This window comes from Panicum hallii, chromosome 3, assembly GCF_002211085.1.
Source record: "Panicum hallii strain FIL2 chromosome 3, PHallii_v3.1, whole genome shotgun sequence".
Taxonomy (NCBI): domain Eukaryota; kingdom Viridiplantae; phylum Streptophyta; class Magnoliopsida; order Poales; family Poaceae; genus Panicum; species Panicum hallii.
Window position 1 is genome coordinate 15896171 of NC_038044.1, and position 16530 is coordinate 15912700.

The window sequence follows — 16530 nt, forward strand, 5'->3', positions numbered from 1 at the left end:
TCTCAACACCATATGATACCAGTTTAATTTCTTAGAAAGAACAAAAGGATAATGCGACATCAGCTGAGATATTCTCAGATCATTGGTTCATTAATGTATTTAGCGAGTGCTACAAGACCTGATATCTCGTTTGCTGTAAGCAAACTGAGCCGGTTTGTTTCAAACCCGGGAGATGATCATTGGAAAGCTGTTGAAAGAGTAATGCGCTATCTAAAGGGGATAATGAACTATGGAATTCACTACACTGCGTACCCAAGGGTACTAGAAGGTGGAGCTGTTTTCTGAAGTGGATATGTGTTTACACTTGGTGGTGGAGCTGTTTTCTGAAAGTCTTGCAAGCAGACCATCTTAACGAGGTCAACTATGGAAGCAGAACTCACAGCATTAGATACCACCACTGTTGAGGCTGAGTGGCTTCGTGAGCTCCTTATGGATTTGCCGATAGTTGGAAAACCGTTACCGGCAATTCTAATGAACTGTGACAATCAAACGGTAATTGTCAAGGTGAACAGTTCAAAGGATAACATGAAGTCATCTAGACATGTGAAAAGACGGTTGAAATCTGTCAGAAAATTGAGAAACTCCGGAGTTATAGCCCTGGACTATGTTCAGACGGCTAAAAATCTGGCAGATCAGTTTACAAAGGGTCTTTCACGAAATGTGATAGACAATGCATCTATGGAATTGGGCTTGAGACCCACGTGAGTTATTCTATAGTGGAAACCTGTCCTATGTGATCGGAGATCCCGTGAATTAGGATGGTGAAACAAACTAAAGTCTGACTGTGAGAAGAGAACCTTTGTGAAAAGGGCTCATCCCGTGTATAAGGTGCATTTCTCTTCTAATCTGTATGGCAGGTTGGTCTATACCTTAATGTGTTCCAGGTGGTTTCTTTAAAACAAATGAGTTGTTTTCTTGAAATAAAAATGTTGTCCTACAGAACATCTGAAAGGAACACACCAATATGAGTCTGACTACTAGTCATGGTATATGAGAACTGGGTATTCTTTACAAACTCATGAAGGGCCTGGAGTATGACTTATAAGCTCTAAACCGCGGGGATGCTTTTGCAGCCTAGTACCAGTGTAGGGCTCTGGTCAAACTTATTTGCACAAGACTGTCAATTCAAGGCATAGTCCATTGTACAGTTGTGAATAAGTGTAGCTTTTATCCTAGATGGAAGTTCAACTTAACAGTCTCTGTCAAATACTGGTATATCAATGAGGGAACGAGGATATTTCTAGTGTGGCTTGAATTTCTTGGTGGGGATTGTTGGAGTTATGGGCTTGACCCATTCATTCTAATCAATACATTTAAAGAATTTAAAGCCCACTATTAAATGTTAGGGAATCAATAACTTAATTCCGTACCGGGAATTGAGGAGGATCTCAACCGACTTAAAGGGTGGATCTCGTGTACACCACTTGTGAAGCCGGTAAGAGAAGGACGGTGAACCACACGCGCGCGCGCTCGCTTGCCTGGCCGGGCCGGGCCGGGCCGGGCCGGGCCGTGGCCGTGGCTGAGGCCGAGCCGAGGCGAGGCCGGCCGGACGGGCGGTGCGGTGCGCGTGCGCGGCCGGACGGACGTGACGTGACGTGACGTGCAGGTGCTGAGAAGGACGTTTTGCTGTAAAGAGCATTAAAATAAGAGAATTAATGTTGATAGTAATGATTGGACAATCAAGACTCTTTACGACGTCCAGGTTCGTTGAGCCTGAGGCACAATAACTGCCACTCATCAAAGTCATTTATGACGTCCAGGTTCGTTGAACCTGAGACACCTCACGCCTATATAAACCACCACCCTCTCCTCCCATCCTCACTTAACTCAGCACTTGAGCAAGGTACTCCTGCTAAGGAGACCTCTCTCTTCACCCTTAGCTGCTTTCTGCCATTCCCATCGCTAGTGCTGCGCGCACAGCTCTAGCGAGAGCAGGCCTCCGGGACCTTTGCTCGCTGAAGGTCCTGCACGGGACGCGGGCAATCAGATTTTTGGGGAGCGTCTTGACGCAACTGCTCGCTCCCTGAACGACTACTTCGTCTACTTCCCGGCGTGACCGTTCGTGGGAACGACTACTTCGTCTATTTCCCGGCGTGACCGTTCGTGGGAACGACTACTTCGTCTACTTCCCGACGTGACCGTTCGTGGGACTGCACTGCGAACTTCTTTCTGCATCGATATAGTTCGGCTACTTCGAGCAAGGCCAGTCGAATAGCATGTCTATTCCAGCTGGTAACGGCGCAACCGGTGCCCCCGGCACTGGTCCCGCCTTGGGGTACTTACTGAACCTTTTGTGGTTTAACTCTTGGTTCGTGCTTATTAGTAAGAATAACATGAACACATGCACATATCTTATTCACACATTATCACTCATTTATATCATAAAATTGCTAGTAATATTTGGAATTAAAATATACCGAAAATTGCCTAGTTGTCTAACAATTACGATTGAAATATACATATTACATGATGGATGCGATTATGTGAAGTTCTCAAAAAAAAAGTGAAGTTCTCTGCTAAAGACACCACCCATCTTTTCCTGAGAAATGGCCCGCCTAGGAAACAATCGAATTTTTCTTCATCACCAGTTAGATTAAAGACCGATGGCCAACATCGATCCATCCCATCCTCCAGATATGACAACAGGAGATAACAGCAAACCCTAGTCATCCTCCCCCCTCAAGAGAGTCAGGATCCCTTCCTACAGCTGGATGGTGACGCCCCTGGCTCCCATGCCCGACAGCCGCTGCTCCACCGAGCCCTCCCTCTCCATGCCGCCGCCGGCGCCGACCCTGGACGCGTCGTGCCGCGCGGCGTCGAACTTCTCCCCGTCGCCCCAGAGCGCGTAGGCCTCCTCCCCGTGCGCGGCGTCGTCGCCGATCATAAGCTGCTCGTCGGGCATCCGCAGCGGCACCACCAGGCCGATGGCGAGCAGGATGAGCGAGGTGACCACTACGTTCCACGCCACCACGAACGCGGCGCCCGCCAGCTGCTTCCCGACCTGGCGGATCCCGCCGCCGTAGAAGGCGCCGCGGAGGCCCGGCACGGGGGACTCGATCTCCAGGAGCCTCGGCGTGGCCAGCAGCCCCGTGAGGACGCCGCCCAGCAGGCCCGCGACGGCGTGGGTGTGGAACACCGCCAGCGTGTCGTCCACCCGCATCAGCAGCGCCGACTTCTTGTGCAGGATCATCATGGTGAACCACGGCACGCTGCCCGCGAACACGCCCATGATCACCGCCGCCCATGTCTGCACCAGCCCTGCGCACGCGCACAAAGAATTTTTTTTTGCCAATTCAAATTTCACCACTAAATATGAAGTGAAAACTACCACTACTAGTACACCGCTGACTACTGCTTGCCACTCCTAATCTGATCCAGATCATGTTTACATCAGCTAAGTATTAATTAACAATGCTTAGCTTGCATTAGAGCAAGTACTATGGTGCAGCCGGCTGCTGGCTGCAAGTTCCTTCCATGTCACTTACAGCCAGCAGTTAAGTCTTCTCATACAATGGGCTGACTATTAAAGTGACCATAAATCAAATACACAGGAACTTAATGCTTGTATTGTATTTAGATTCATTGCGCAGCATATCCTTGTGGCCATCCATCAAACAAACATAGTAGTATGAAATCAGGGAATCAGTGATGGAGCACGGGATCAGGGAGGAAGAAGAGGCGCCGGTCTCACGCCCGCAGCTGGCTGGGAGCGGACTTTTTTTCCTCGAAGAAAACGATACAGGTGGGCGCTTGTTCGGTCGCCGGCTCCGTTCTCTCTCTACCTCCGTGGGAAGTCCATGTCAGATGAAGCTGGCGTGTTCGGGCGTTTCGCTGCCATAATACCCGCTCTTAAGGCGCCTAATCGTGTCGCGTAAAGTATTGACACGGCGACTAGTGAAGCGTGGCTACCTACTTAGAGTAGGAAACGGTAGCCATCGCGCAGATCAGATTAAGGGGGAAAAAAATCCGTTACGTCGTGACGCGGAGGTGCTCGTTTTCTACGAGCGAGCCTGCCGCGCGCGCGATTGGCTACCTATTGCGTGTTTTTCCACCCTCCTCTTTTGACTGTGGATTAGCTTTTGTCATCCGTTCCGATCTCTTGACGTTGAAAACGAAACCTCATGGGCGCAGCCAAACGCCGGTTGCTCCAACGACCTAGCAATTCAGCAGTAGCAAGCAGGATGTCGTCTCGGCGTACGCGACCGTGAGGTCGTCGACGCTTCGGAAATGTACGGAGAGGGAAAGGGCCGTACGCCCTTGCTACGGGATAGCTAGCTAGCTGGCTATAGCTATCCAGGATGAATGGGTGAGATGGGTTTGAATTACCTGCTCCGGGGGTGATGCAGACGAGGCCCGTCATCATGCCCTGCACGGCGCCGATGACGGACGGCTTGCCGAAGAAGATGACGTCGAGGCAGGTCCAGGTTAGGAGGCTGGTGGCGGCGGAGACGTTGGTGTTGAGCACGGCCACGGACGCCGCGATGTTGGCGGCGTAGGGCGCGCCGCCGTTGAACCCGGCCCAGCCCATCCACAGCAGCCCGCCGCCGGCGATCATCAGCAGGATGTTGTTGGGGACGAAGCGCTCCCGGTCGCTCTTCAGCCGAGGGCCCACCTGCCAGCCGCACGTACATACGTAACCAACGGTCATCAGATAATATCTCCCAACGCAACCAAAGGCACACACCCTACTCATCTACCACAGCATTATCCCAGGCAGGCATGGGATCGACTCTTTTCTTGCGGTTGCGATCGCGAAACGAGAGCGACCGATCGCGACCCCAAACAGCTGGGGGCGTCAGCGACACCGCAAGTGGCGGAGGTGACCACTCGTCGGCGGCTACGAGCCGTCGCTACTGCAGGAAGGGAGGCCGCCCGTCCAACTTGTTCACATGCCCCTCGAGTTAAAAAAGTTCCTGGCCTTTTTCTGCGCGGTCATCAGCGACATGCTACTAATGCCGTGCGATTTTCCAAAGGAGGAGAAGGATAAGAAGGGGAAGAAGAAGAAAAAAAAATATCTGCAAGGGGGGCGCGTTGATTTCTTCCAGGATGACTTTGAATCTAGACACGCTGCTGATTCAGCAACCGAGAATCTGTGATGCGGTGGGCACCCGTGCGTGCATTCCCACAGCTGCGTGCGTCCCCGCGAGGAGTCCACACTGGCTGCTGGGTCAAGCTGGCATGATGCAGTCTACGCCTACCGAACACGTTAGTTAGGCAACCTCGCCGCCGGCAGGCCGGGCCGGGACCGAGTGACGTCACCATTCCGGCGAAGACGCGGTGATGGGACCGCAGTCGCAGAGGGATGATGGGGAGGAAGAGGAACTGAGGAATTGATTGATTGAAGGCAAGGCACACGTATGTACTGTATGGACGTACCCAGTAGGCGGCGGTGAAGCCGGCGACGCCGGAGGAGAGGTGGATGACGTATCCGCCGGAGTAGTCGATGACGCCCCAGTGGTAGAGGAAGCCGCCGCCCCAGAGGCTGAAGGCGCCGACGGTGTAGGAGAGGAGGAGCCAGAGCGGGGTGAAGGCCATCCAGGCCTTGATGTTCATGCGGCCCAGGACGGAGCCGGCCAGGAGCACCAGCGTGATGGCGGCGAACTCGAACTGGAACATCACCAGCGTGGCCTCCGGGTAGAAGGGCTCCGTCTTGGCGGTGGCCCCGTGCGCCGTGGCCGAGAGCGAGGCGCGGCGGACCAGGTACTCCTGGGAGAGCGCCACGCCGGCCTTGCCCCAGAACGGGAGCAGGCGCTCCCCGAACGCCATGCGGAAGCCGACCAGCACCCACACCAGCAGCGACGAGGCGTAGGCGTAGAGCGCCATGAAGGCCGAGTTCACGGCCCACTTCTTCTTCACGATGCTGCCGTACAGCACCACCAGCCCCGGCATGGACTGGATGCCCACCAGCGTCGCCGCCGTCAGCTGCCACGCGTTGTCGCCCTTGTTCAGCCACTCCGGCACCGCCGGGAGCTGCGCCGCGTACGCGCCGCCGGACGCCGCCATGGCAGCTGAGCTCGCCGCCCGAGTGCTGCGCGTGCCCTGTGGTGGCTGCCTGCCTGGCTGCTTGTGTGCCCGGGGCCGCGCGCGTTTAACCGTAGTACGATGCGACGGGGGACTTTATACGGGAGATTAAGCTGGCCCGTGGCTTGGTTTGCGATTAATTACGCCGGTTAACTACACCAACTGGATCATAATTGGGGTGGAGTTCGTGAGCGGCATGAAGCGGCCAATTAGATTGCGGGAGGAAGAAGCGAGACCCAGCCAGGAAGGTCAACCCGGCAGCCACGAATGGCACATGGCGCGCGGCGTGTCGCGTAGAGCACTTTTCCCATCGCTAATTCTTTACGGGATGATCTCTCCTTCCCTTCTCTCCCCCTAGAATCTGGATGGCGACATGTCCCTTTGATTGTTCTGAAGAAGATGAGAAGAACCGATCGGCCGTTCCGCGGCCTGGAATTGTTTTTAGCACACGTCCACTTCGTCATTTCTATACGTTTTCGACCTTTTACTAGTCGAGGAGGTTCCTAGGTCGAAGAATTGTCAAACCAAGAGCGGCAGGGACTTGTGTTGGAGCATGAAAGACACTACTGAAAGATACGGCGCCTCACCTTCCAATTCGCCATTCCTAGTCAAGTCGAGGTGTCAGACCAGAAGCGGCAGGCTGATGGAAGAAGATGATGTGTGTGTGTGGGGGGGGGGGGGGGGGGGGGGGGATCGCGTACTTGCAGCGAGCGCCGCATCTTCTCGGAATTTGCTGGTTCATTGTCTTGACTTATCGAGTCGCTCGTGGCAACGGCTGGTACACTAGCTCTGACATCCAGGCTTGACCATGGCTCTCCATCGCGTTGGACTACAGAGTTTGGCAATGGGCGAGCGTACGGTGTGTTAAAGCCTAGGCAATTTCTTGGGACTCCAATGCCGGGTTTATGTCAAACTTATCGGCGTTATGCCAGATTTACTGTCTCACTCGTATGAACTCAAGACATCCTCTGCTCCAGCCATTACTCTTGAATCGACTTTTTTTTTGATAATTAAGGAATTTACTCATTTCAAGCACAAGTCACAGAATCATGGGACATCAATGTCAGAATCGAATGAAATACTATACCGTGCTGCCGATTTCTTGAGAGTACTACTACGTATACTGCAGTAGGCACGGTACCACGCTAGTCCAAACTCCAAAGCCCCATAATCGTGGTCGTGGTAAGCAACTCGGGTGGTAGTTAATCCCAACTGGTATGGCTACTAAATACTCTATGCTTGCAACAGGTGAAGCACATGAACGACGCACGCTGTTCGCTGTGGCAAACAGCCGGAGACCACAGCGACCAGTATCAGAATAGCACTACTATTCTGCATGCAACTATGCAGATGCAGATCGCACAAGGCGACCAGGTACACCGGAACACGCACCGGAGCTCAAATGATGGGAGGCATGTCCACCATCGTGCAACACTGCTGGGTTGTGAAAGGCATCAAGTTGAGATAAAACTTGTTCTGGTGCCACAATAAAGTATTCAGTTTCAAAGGTTGCCTCCTGGATCTGGCAAGGTGAATCTAGAGGACAGTGTCAGTGCTTCAGCTTGGTATCCGGGGAACAGGCATTACCAGATCAATACGGCGGCGACCCATGAAATTAATTATGCATCAAATCAACCAACTAAGCCCCAGGACTAGGTTGCGTTTAGGTATCATCATAAATGCCGATGGCCAGCATTTGAAAAAGTAAATCGGAGTGATGCCAAGTACTCCATCTCCTTTAAACGTCTTGCAAGCTTAATAAAACTCCAGAAGATCCAATTACTGGGATGGAGTTCTTAAATGAACGGTCAAATGAAACCATCTGCGGTGCTGACAGGGTGCATGTGTTGCTCCAGATGATGCCGCAGGAGACCCACTATACACACATACACCAGCTTCTCTAAACAGAGCAGAGCATGTCGAAATGGATGTACATGCCTAGTACATTGAAAATGTCAAAACGTGACCTTACATTATACAAATAACAACTCATGACAATGTTAGATAACAGACCTAGATATGCGTTTTATTAGTTTGTAGGTTAGAAGACACACAATTGCAAATGAATATGTCAGCCATGGATAGAAGATTTGATCAATCAAGTGATTATCTATTTAATTTTTTGTACATAGTCCAAACAAATTAACCCAAATAGAATAATCCAACATTTATGTTAGCAATAAGTCAGTAAAACTCTTCAAGTAATAAGAGTTTGCAAATGCAATTCTACAACTGCAGTTCATTCAGAGAAATAAAGAATGCAACTTGACAAATCATCTATGTTTGTCAAATGTAGGACTCCATCTTTAACAGTGATACTTTGAGAGAATAGGAAGGTTGATTTTCATTCGTTACAACACTGTGCTACTCATTTCAAAACAACAATGGCATTTGGACAACACAAAAACCTGTGCCCATAAATTCTCAACTGTCAGCAACATGTTGGATTCTCGAATTTATTAACTATATCAACTATTTGGCACAGTACATACTACATAGTTTTCCATATCTGTGCAGAAGCCAGTTCTGGCTTTGATCACCACTGCTCCAGATCGATGACAATATTGGCAACAAAAATGTAAGATTTCCTGGAAAAAAGATATAATTTACAGAATGGAATTTTACTAAAAAGTTGGCCCTCAGTCTTGACATAACTGAAGTCTATGGGAAGAAGCTATAACTGCGTGGCACCCAGAAACTACAACACACACAACAATGATGGAAGCCACACAGAAAAATGTTCTGACAACTTTCAGAGAACGAGTGTTCTCCTCATGTTTGAAAAATATCTATTCTTGTACATCACCTCTTCAGTGAAGAGAATAGTTTCACTTGTACTGTACAAAATCAATGCCACCCTTATCTTTTTACAACACCACCTACAGTCTGGACTAAAGTCAACCAACGTCAAGCGTGCCCTCAATAAAATTAAGCTGGCTGGAAATCAATGAATCAAGAATATGTGGTTGATACTATAGTTCTACCATATTCAGCTTCACATGGGCGCCATCAACTGTATACTTCCAGTGCCAGGTTCCACTGTCCATCAGTTCCTGGCTTATAGGTTCCAATTTAACAACAAAACCTGATAACAACAATAAATTCATTCAGGAATCGATGCATGACATAAGTTATTAGTAGGAAAAAAATAAAGATAGAAGCAAACTTTTAGATTGGATTTTTTGAAGAACTAATGTGCTGCACTACTAAACATACATAATTTTTTATGCATATTTTCATGACTCTTCTGGAATATAGACACAGTTACTCTTATTAAGAATAAAATTAGACGAAGTCATATCATTTGCATATAATAGCAGGAATGTAATGACATACACTTCAGAACACATATTTTAATTACAATGGATTGCACTATATTAAAGTGGAGGACAAGGTTCACTATGCCAAAAAAAAGGGTTTCCTCACTCATTAACTAGTACAAACAACTACAAAAGAGCACAGAAAGCATCATAGGATACAGCTAACTAAAAACCTGCTCTGTCCTGAACGATGCACATTCTCTGACCATCAGGAACTTCGAATACATGGTTACCCTGATACAACAAGGCGATCAGAAATAGGATAAAGAACAATGAATTGTGAACAATCATGCTGTTTATTAATAATTGCACCTTCAAGACTACATCTTTTGCCTCAAATTCTGCATTTCCATGAAGAATAATCTTTACAGATTCTGATCTCTCAACGTCATGCTTCCAATAGACATTATTAGGAGAACTCCAGTTAATCCCTTCATTCACAATTTTAACACTTTGCAATCTGCATCTCCCACACCTTTCAACAAAAGTTGCATGAAAAATCCATACTTACTGGATATATGTTTATAGCTACCATGTTTATAAAGTAGGATGCTACCTGGCACCATAGTGCAGTATCTGTTCACCATTTTTGTTCTTCTTGGTTGAACCCATGATGTTGTCAGCTAGTATAATAAGGCTTCCATCCAGCTTAAGAATTTAACATATAAACTTAGTTTGGTACAGATGGGCAAAGTACATGCAAAATTATCTTTTTGATTGTTACCTCAACATCTTTCCATAGGAATTCTGCGACCTCTATTTGCAACTCTGAACCTTTAGAAACAGAGCCACCTAAGAACTGTGTATCAGACATAAGGAACATGTCATTATGTTTTTGTCTATCAGATTAGGAACATGTCATTATGTCACGGCACCCAACAGTAGAATTTTGCTTATTTGATAGGGATTGAGATGTTATGGTATTATGTGTCCTATCCCAAACAACGGATTATCATTTTTTTTACAGAAACTTTGGTATATGTGAGCTAAATGCAGATCAAAGAGTATATCATGACATGTGTCAAGAACTGTCATATGACAGTTAACTGTTCTGCTCAAAGACAGTGAGCAATTGCATTGTCAATCTTCTTGTTGTTGTTGCTCAAAACTATACAAGCAAAGTGGGCTATAAAGAAAATAATTTTGCCCTTCTAAATGGTGCTTGACCGGTTGCATCTCAAAGACATGTCTCATGTAGAATAAATTATCTAATAATGGAGACAAGAAAGCTACAGATCTCATGCTTACCCATTGAATGCTAGTCTGTTAAAGTAGCATACCTTTTGCCGTATGATGTCCCAGAATGGACCTAAAGCAGGATGAAGAAATATGAGAAATGGAGGCCCAGAATGCAAATACTCGCTGTTGTCTTTGATCTGTTTGAAATGATTTAAATAAATTATAAGGTAACCCAGAAAATGTCTCACAACTAAAAAAAATATTTAAATAAAATGAGAAAGATAAACGAGCAAAATACCTATAAGTAATATCTTATAGAACGCTACCTCATGTTAAATGTGAAATAAATTGGTACAAACTAGGTAAGCAAGGCACAGAAGGACATTTACCATGGGAACATCTATGCTGCATCTAGAAAGGAGGTCATGAGCATTACGCATAATGTCAAGGAGTGAACCCTCTGGAGTCTGTAGAGCAAGCCGAGTGCATATGATGAAAAATGAGTCAGAAAAGACTTTTCAGCTGTCAAGTTGCTACATACGAACATAATGGTTCCGAAGGATCTTAAATTAATATTGCCATGCTATTATAAACATAATTTTTTTGAGCGGATAACTGGATCTATCAACACAATTTGTCTCCAGAAGAAATTAGGTGAGTCTGCAGTTCTATATATCTAAGAAAAATGGGCTGAGCTATCCAACTGTAGGTGCAGAATGAGTGTCATTCCAGTAAGGCAATAAGGCCTGGTAGACCACTTGATGCCACCAAACTTATTTAAGTCAAGACCAGCATATCACACCACATGCATAGCATGCACATTGCTGAGTGCTGTCCTACTTAATACTGAACTCAGGAACACTTAGTAACTAAGAGCACAAGATCAAACTTTACTTTAACAGTTTGTGTAACAAGCAAGTTTGTGTGATTCACTGGTTTAAACGTTTACTCTGTTGAGAGACTAGCACCAGATTTCCAGACAAATTATGATTGTACACCAACACAGGGATGTCTCAAAAAAGGTTTATCATAACTCATGTATATTAAAACTAGTGTAACTCTGTAAGCATTTCCCCCCTAGAATTAAATCAATTTCAAATTAAAAGTTACAACAAGTCAGATAGAAGGCCAGCATCTCTAATCTGCAGTTCTGCACGGGATAGCATGCGATCTATGCATTGGAACACAGAGTAAGACATATTAACCTGGTGCAATGATCTGTCTTCTGATTTCAGCTTCCTTTTAGCTGATGAAGTGACTCGTTTCCTTTCATTGTACACAACGAAAGTGTCAAGCTCACCTGTTAAATAGGAAATAGATTAAACACAAAATAACAAAGGGAACAAGTTGTTCCGCAGAGAAATCAATAATTGAATATGTAACTACTTACATACTTTCTATTCCTTTGCCGCATCTGTAGTTATACATGTTCACAAAATTATCTGCAATATTTTGCATTGTGCACTCTAGCCTGCCTCCAGCAGCGCTGTCACAAACAAAAATTAATTTAAAAATAAAGAGTTGTAGGTTCATAATAAAATAAGTTATTTAAAAGGAAGAACAAGTAAAATCATAATAATTAAACAGAGTTACATATATCTGTCGATTTATGACCACCCACAAGTCAGACATCTTACACAAGCAAGCGTGTAATTAATACTCAGCACATGCAATAACAAATAAGGTCTACACTATGCATCAGTAATCAGAACCATGTTTTGGAATATTCCAATCTGTCAGATCTACAGTGATTTTAAGCAAAGATTTATTACAGATTCCTTGATTATCTGAAGCAGGTGAGGCATGATCTTCGAAATTGTGCAATCAAGACCATGAAGTCCTTGATGTCTGTTACACAGGGTCTTTGAATATGTATAGGCTAACAGTAGTTAAGCATGGCAAGACACAAGACCCAGACATGTTTAGGAAAATGTGAATATGTTCCAGTAACCGCATGTGTTTATAAAGCAAAAGAGTTAAGCAGTCGATATGTGCTAAACAATCAACAGCCATGGTTGGTTTTGGATTGCACAATGTGTGAAATTATATTATATCAAATAAGATCCCTTTCCAATTTGAATGTCTTGCACATTGAGGGGTATATCTATAATTTGCCAAAAATAAGCCATAGCTACATCAGCACAATTGTTAAATTATTGCAGGTTTTCTTGCTCCTTAACATCAACCACAAAGCATTAGACAACGATTTTAGGTCAAGACAATCATATAGGTCTTCTATAAATAAAATAAATGATGCAGTAACATGTTAATGAGTAGCCATGCTGACTTCAGAAATTGTCGTGTGATAAGCCTAAGCCTAAGCATGTAGTACCGAGAACTCAACAGTTGTCAGTGGCCATATAAAAAGGTGGGAAGTTGGAAGTACCTACACTCAAAGCCCAGATGGTCCACGTAAGATACTGCCTTTTTCAAATTCAGCACCATCCCTGGTAAGCAACTAGCATTTTTGCGGGATCCAACTTCCTCTACTGCTTGCAGATCAACATAGAGAATGTTTGTATTTGCTGGATAGCTAACCTGCGAACTGAAATTAGAGAATAGATGATAACATAATCGATAAGATATTGCCAATATCAAATTATTGATATCTAAAGAGGAGGAAAAAAAATCAATGTCAAAATACATCTCTAGCTCTCTGCATCCAACCAAAGTGACTGAACTGAAGCAGATATAAAGTACAATCATCATCATATAATACCAACAAATGATTGTCATTTACATTTTGTAGCTTACTTCAACAAAAAAATATATAGTAGGGAATTTGTCTTGGCGGACCACTCAACTTTTCTGGTGCACTAAGTGGTATTTTGTTACAGCCAAGTAATCATTATTTCCCCCATAAAAGTGCATACTTGCATTTCCATTGTCACTAAGTCAAGACTACGATTACATGATTTTTATTTCTGCGTGCAGCTAGGAATGATCCAAAGAAACATTACCTGCCAGTTACTGTAGGTTCTGGGATGCCGTATTTTTCAAACTCAGTGTACTCAATACAAGTGATACCATATGACCATACTCCCTCAAGGTTTTGTTTCTCAATAAGGACGTTCACCCCTTCAGTAGCACCCGGTCTTCGCTCACAAGATGCGAAACCTAATTTCTGAAGAATGATATGTCGAAACTCAAAAAGTTAAAAAATTATGTAATACGAGAGTTTGATTGTGCAAAATTAGGCACTATATTTCAGAATAATATCAGCAACTGATGGAGCCATCTCGAATAGGATAATACTTGTCCAATGTTTACTTTACCTTATTGCATCGAAGGCCTATACCTGCCAATGCCATCATGGTCAAATCAGTAGCAGCAACAACATTGCTGGAAATAACAAACAAGATCCACAGTTATTACCCTTCAAAATGATTTACCCATTGACACCAGAAAGAAATATTTCATTCTTAATACAAACCTGACTTGGCGTACAGTTGCACCTTTTCTGCCACGCTGTTGTAACCATTGGAATATACCTCTATCATATGCAAGTTTCCAAATAGCACCATGACCACCAGGTTTACCAACAGGGAAAAGTGATTTGCTGATTAACCATTTACCATCCTCGGCACTGACTACAGGTACCAAAGGCTACAAAAACCATTCAAGAAATTTCATGAGAGCTATATAAAACTTCAGGCAGTTTGAGTAAATTCAGATTCTATGGGATGCAAAGGAACACTCTAATGACTGGATATCACCAAAGGTCCCCAGTTATATACCTGTTCAAACAACCGGAAATTATCACAGCCTCTGCCAAACCAATCAAGTTTTTCAAATATCGCAATTATATGCTCATGGTTATTCTTCACAGAACTTGTCATGATTGCAACAGGGGTTACGCATTGACCTCCAAAGATCTTGAAGTGGAGAAACTCTCTAGCCTGTCAAACAAAGTAGCACTCCACATAGTTAAATAACTTCTTATAGAGCTTTATAACTAATTTTAAGCCTTTATGAACATAAGTACTCCAAAAATACCACAGCAATTTTAAAACCGAAAAATATCTGAAGAAACTAGTTGCTACAGTGCACTCTCCTTCTAAAAAGGGAAAGGATCAAAGTCCACAAAAACAGGTGTTACAGTAGAAAAAACATTAACTTACATTGTGTATTGGTGCCGTAAGTTGGTAAAAAGTATACTATATGCAAAAAAAAGTTTCATATGCAGAATGAAAGTACCTGCAGATCCCGTATCAGCCCTTCCAATAGAGATCTCCCACAGTAAGGAAGTAATGCAGCTGGAAGGGATTCACCAGTATCTGAGTTGACTAAACCAAGGCGATCTCCCGCACCACCAATAGGATAAATTTCACCCAGTTCTGGCAAACCCTAGAAAAGATCATATTTCAGTTTGTACCTTATGAGAAAATACATGTCTTAAGTAATCTGCATTCGAGATAAGAATATCAAAGCTAGAACAAATAAGTAATGGTATCCTTATCGCCAACTTTAAGTTAATGTGGTATGCGAAATAACCTCGATTCCCCACAAAGCTGCTTGAGATGCATACTCTGTATCCTCCAATAGATTAAGTCCACTGGGAACATGGAAACCAACAAACTTGTCTTTGCTAGGTCGGTGCTTGCGGTCCTTTGATGATGAAAGGAGCTCCAATGCCATAATTTGATAACTGAAGCAAATAGAAGGAACGTCAATTCAATTAGTACTAATTGCAGATATAACTGCTAGATAAATGGAATGGCCCGAGCATGATAAGTTAGGGCCATCAGGTTACTGCTAATCACAATGTGTTCGAGGCTAATTATTTGAAAACATGAACCAACTTAGAGTTCCGTATGACTGCACTTCTAATGTGATGCCTTAGCTCATAAAAGGTCGTTACTACTTTACGGTTACTAGCTTCCGATTCCAGCATGGACCACATTTGGCAACTTGCGCAACTTCGTCGTTTACCAAGTCTGAAGTCTTCAACTCCAGTAATGCATCCAAACAAGCAGTGTGCTCACCCGATTATGCCCCCAATGCAGTCGTAGAACTCCTCGATGTCGCCGAGGAACTTGAGAAGCCTTCCGAGCACCTGCATCTCCTCGCTCCCCTTCTCGGCACCCACCACTCCCTCTGAGCTCCATTTCCCGACCAAACCGGCAAGGCTATATAGCGCCTCCCGCAGCGCGCTCCCGCCGCTGGCCCCGTTGCGGTGGTGGTGCTCGTGATGGTCCGCGCCGCCGCTGTACCATTCGAGCTCGTCGCCGAGCACGTGCTCCTGCCCCGCCGCGACGAGGCATTTCAGCAGGAGCGCCTCGCGGGGCTCGAGCGCGCCCAGAACCCCGCGGCTCGGCTCCTCGCCGAAGAACGCCGCGACCCGGGGCTCGGCGTCGAGCGCGCGGAGCTTGTCGCCGAGCGTGCGCGCGGCGCGGAGCCGCGCGCGGGCGGCGGAGAGGCGGGCGACCTCCGCGGCGAGCGCCGGGTCCCCGCGCGGCTGGTGCTCGGGGGAGTGCGCGGGCCCGGGCTCGCGCTCGATCGGCGGCACGGTGGAGACGCGCTGCGAGCGCGAGGGCGGCGAAGGGGACGGCGACGGGAGCGCGGAGAGGAGCCGGCTGCGCCCGCCGCGGCATCGCGGGGCCCGCGGGGAGAAGAGCGGCGCCGCGTGGAGGCGCGGGCGGAGGTGCGCGGGCGGAGGTGGGGGAGGGGGCTGCGCGCGAGAGGCCATGATGTGGTGGGCAGCGGGGAGGGAAACGGGCGGGCCGGCGGGTAGAGCCGTAGAGGCGAGAGAGCAGGAGGGGATAAGAGGAGCGCGCCGCGAGAGCGACTGGCCGCGGGGGCGGACAGGCATATGCTCTCGGGCGATACGGTAGCGTAGCGCCTGGATTCTCCCTGGGGAGCCCTCTGTGAGCGCGCGGCCATACGGCACGGGTCGGCTCCGCCGGGACGGGGGGACACGGTCACACGGGAGATGATGACGGTTGGAGTTGGTTGGCTCGGCGCGTCGGCCGTTTGCTTTTCGATTGGTATATAATGTGGGCTTTTCTAG

The 16530-nt window shown here is 46.6% G+C and overlaps 2 protein-coding genes across 2 annotated transcripts; both read right to left on the reverse strand.

Annotated features, from left to right (window-relative positions):
• Nucleotides 1-2399: 2399 nt before the first annotated feature.
• Nucleotides 2400-6354, reverse strand: LOC112885734 (ammonium transporter 2 member 1). The gene is made up of 3 exons (XM_025951366.1): nucleotides 5377-6354; nucleotides 4327-4612; nucleotides 2400-3258 (listed from the first exon to the last, which is right to left on the reverse strand). The coding sequence occupies exons 1-3, from the start codon at nucleotides 6001-6003 to the stop codon at nucleotides 2702-2704; spliced, it is 1470 nt and encodes a 489-aa protein (XP_025807151.1). The 5' UTR covers nucleotides 6004-6354; the 3' UTR covers nucleotides 2400-2701.
• A 2386-nt stretch (nucleotides 6355-8740) lies between these two features.
• Nucleotides 8741-16253, reverse strand: LOC112885818 (UTP--glucose-1-phosphate uridylyltransferase 3, chloroplastic). Its single transcript, XM_025951474.1, has 17 exons — nucleotides 15506-16253; nucleotides 15015-15168; nucleotides 14718-14867; nucleotides 14258-14419; nucleotides 13954-14126; nucleotides 13796-13862; nucleotides 13481-13644; nucleotides 12907-13065; nucleotides 11915-12006; nucleotides 11726-11820; nucleotides 10910-10987; nucleotides 10622-10717; nucleotides 10066-10140; nucleotides 9898-9989; nucleotides 9654-9816; nucleotides 9515-9575; nucleotides 8741-9106 (listed from the first exon to the last, which is right to left on the reverse strand). The coding sequence occupies exons 1-17, from the start codon at nucleotides 16207-16209 to the stop codon at nucleotides 8994-8996; spliced, it is 2598 nt and encodes an 865-aa protein (XP_025807259.1). The 5' UTR covers nucleotides 16210-16253; the 3' UTR covers nucleotides 8741-8993.
• Between the last annotated feature and the right edge of the window lie 277 nt (nucleotides 16254-16530).

Excerpts from the sequence above, each read along its gene's own strand:
- LOC112885734 (XM_025951366.1), bottom strand. The coding sequence starts at position 6,003 with ATGGCGGCGTCCGGCGGCGCGTACGCGGCGCAGCTCCCGGCGGTGCCG. Across the intron at positions 4,613-5,376 it reads GCTTCACCGCCGCCTACTGG|GTGGGCCCTCGGCTGAAGAG; the intron begins GTACGTCCATAC and ends TGCGGCTGGCAG. Across the intron at positions 3,259-4,326 it reads CTGCATCACCCCCGGAGCAG|GGCTGGTGCAGACATGGGCG; the intron begins GTAATTCAAACC and ends GCGCGTGCGCAG.
- LOC112885818 (XM_025951474.1), bottom strand. The coding sequence starts at position 16,209 with ATGGCCTCTCGCGCGCAGCCCCCTCCCCCACCTCCGCCCGCGCACCTC. Across the intron at positions 13,863-13,953 it reads GCAACTGTACGCCAAGTCAG|CAATGTTGTTGCTGCTACTG; the intron begins GTTTGTATTAAG and ends TGTTATTTCCAG. Across the intron at positions 9,107-9,514 it reads CATCGTTCAGGACAGAGCAG|GTTTTGTTGTTAAATTGGAA; the intron begins GTTTTTAGTTAG and ends TGTTGTTATCAG.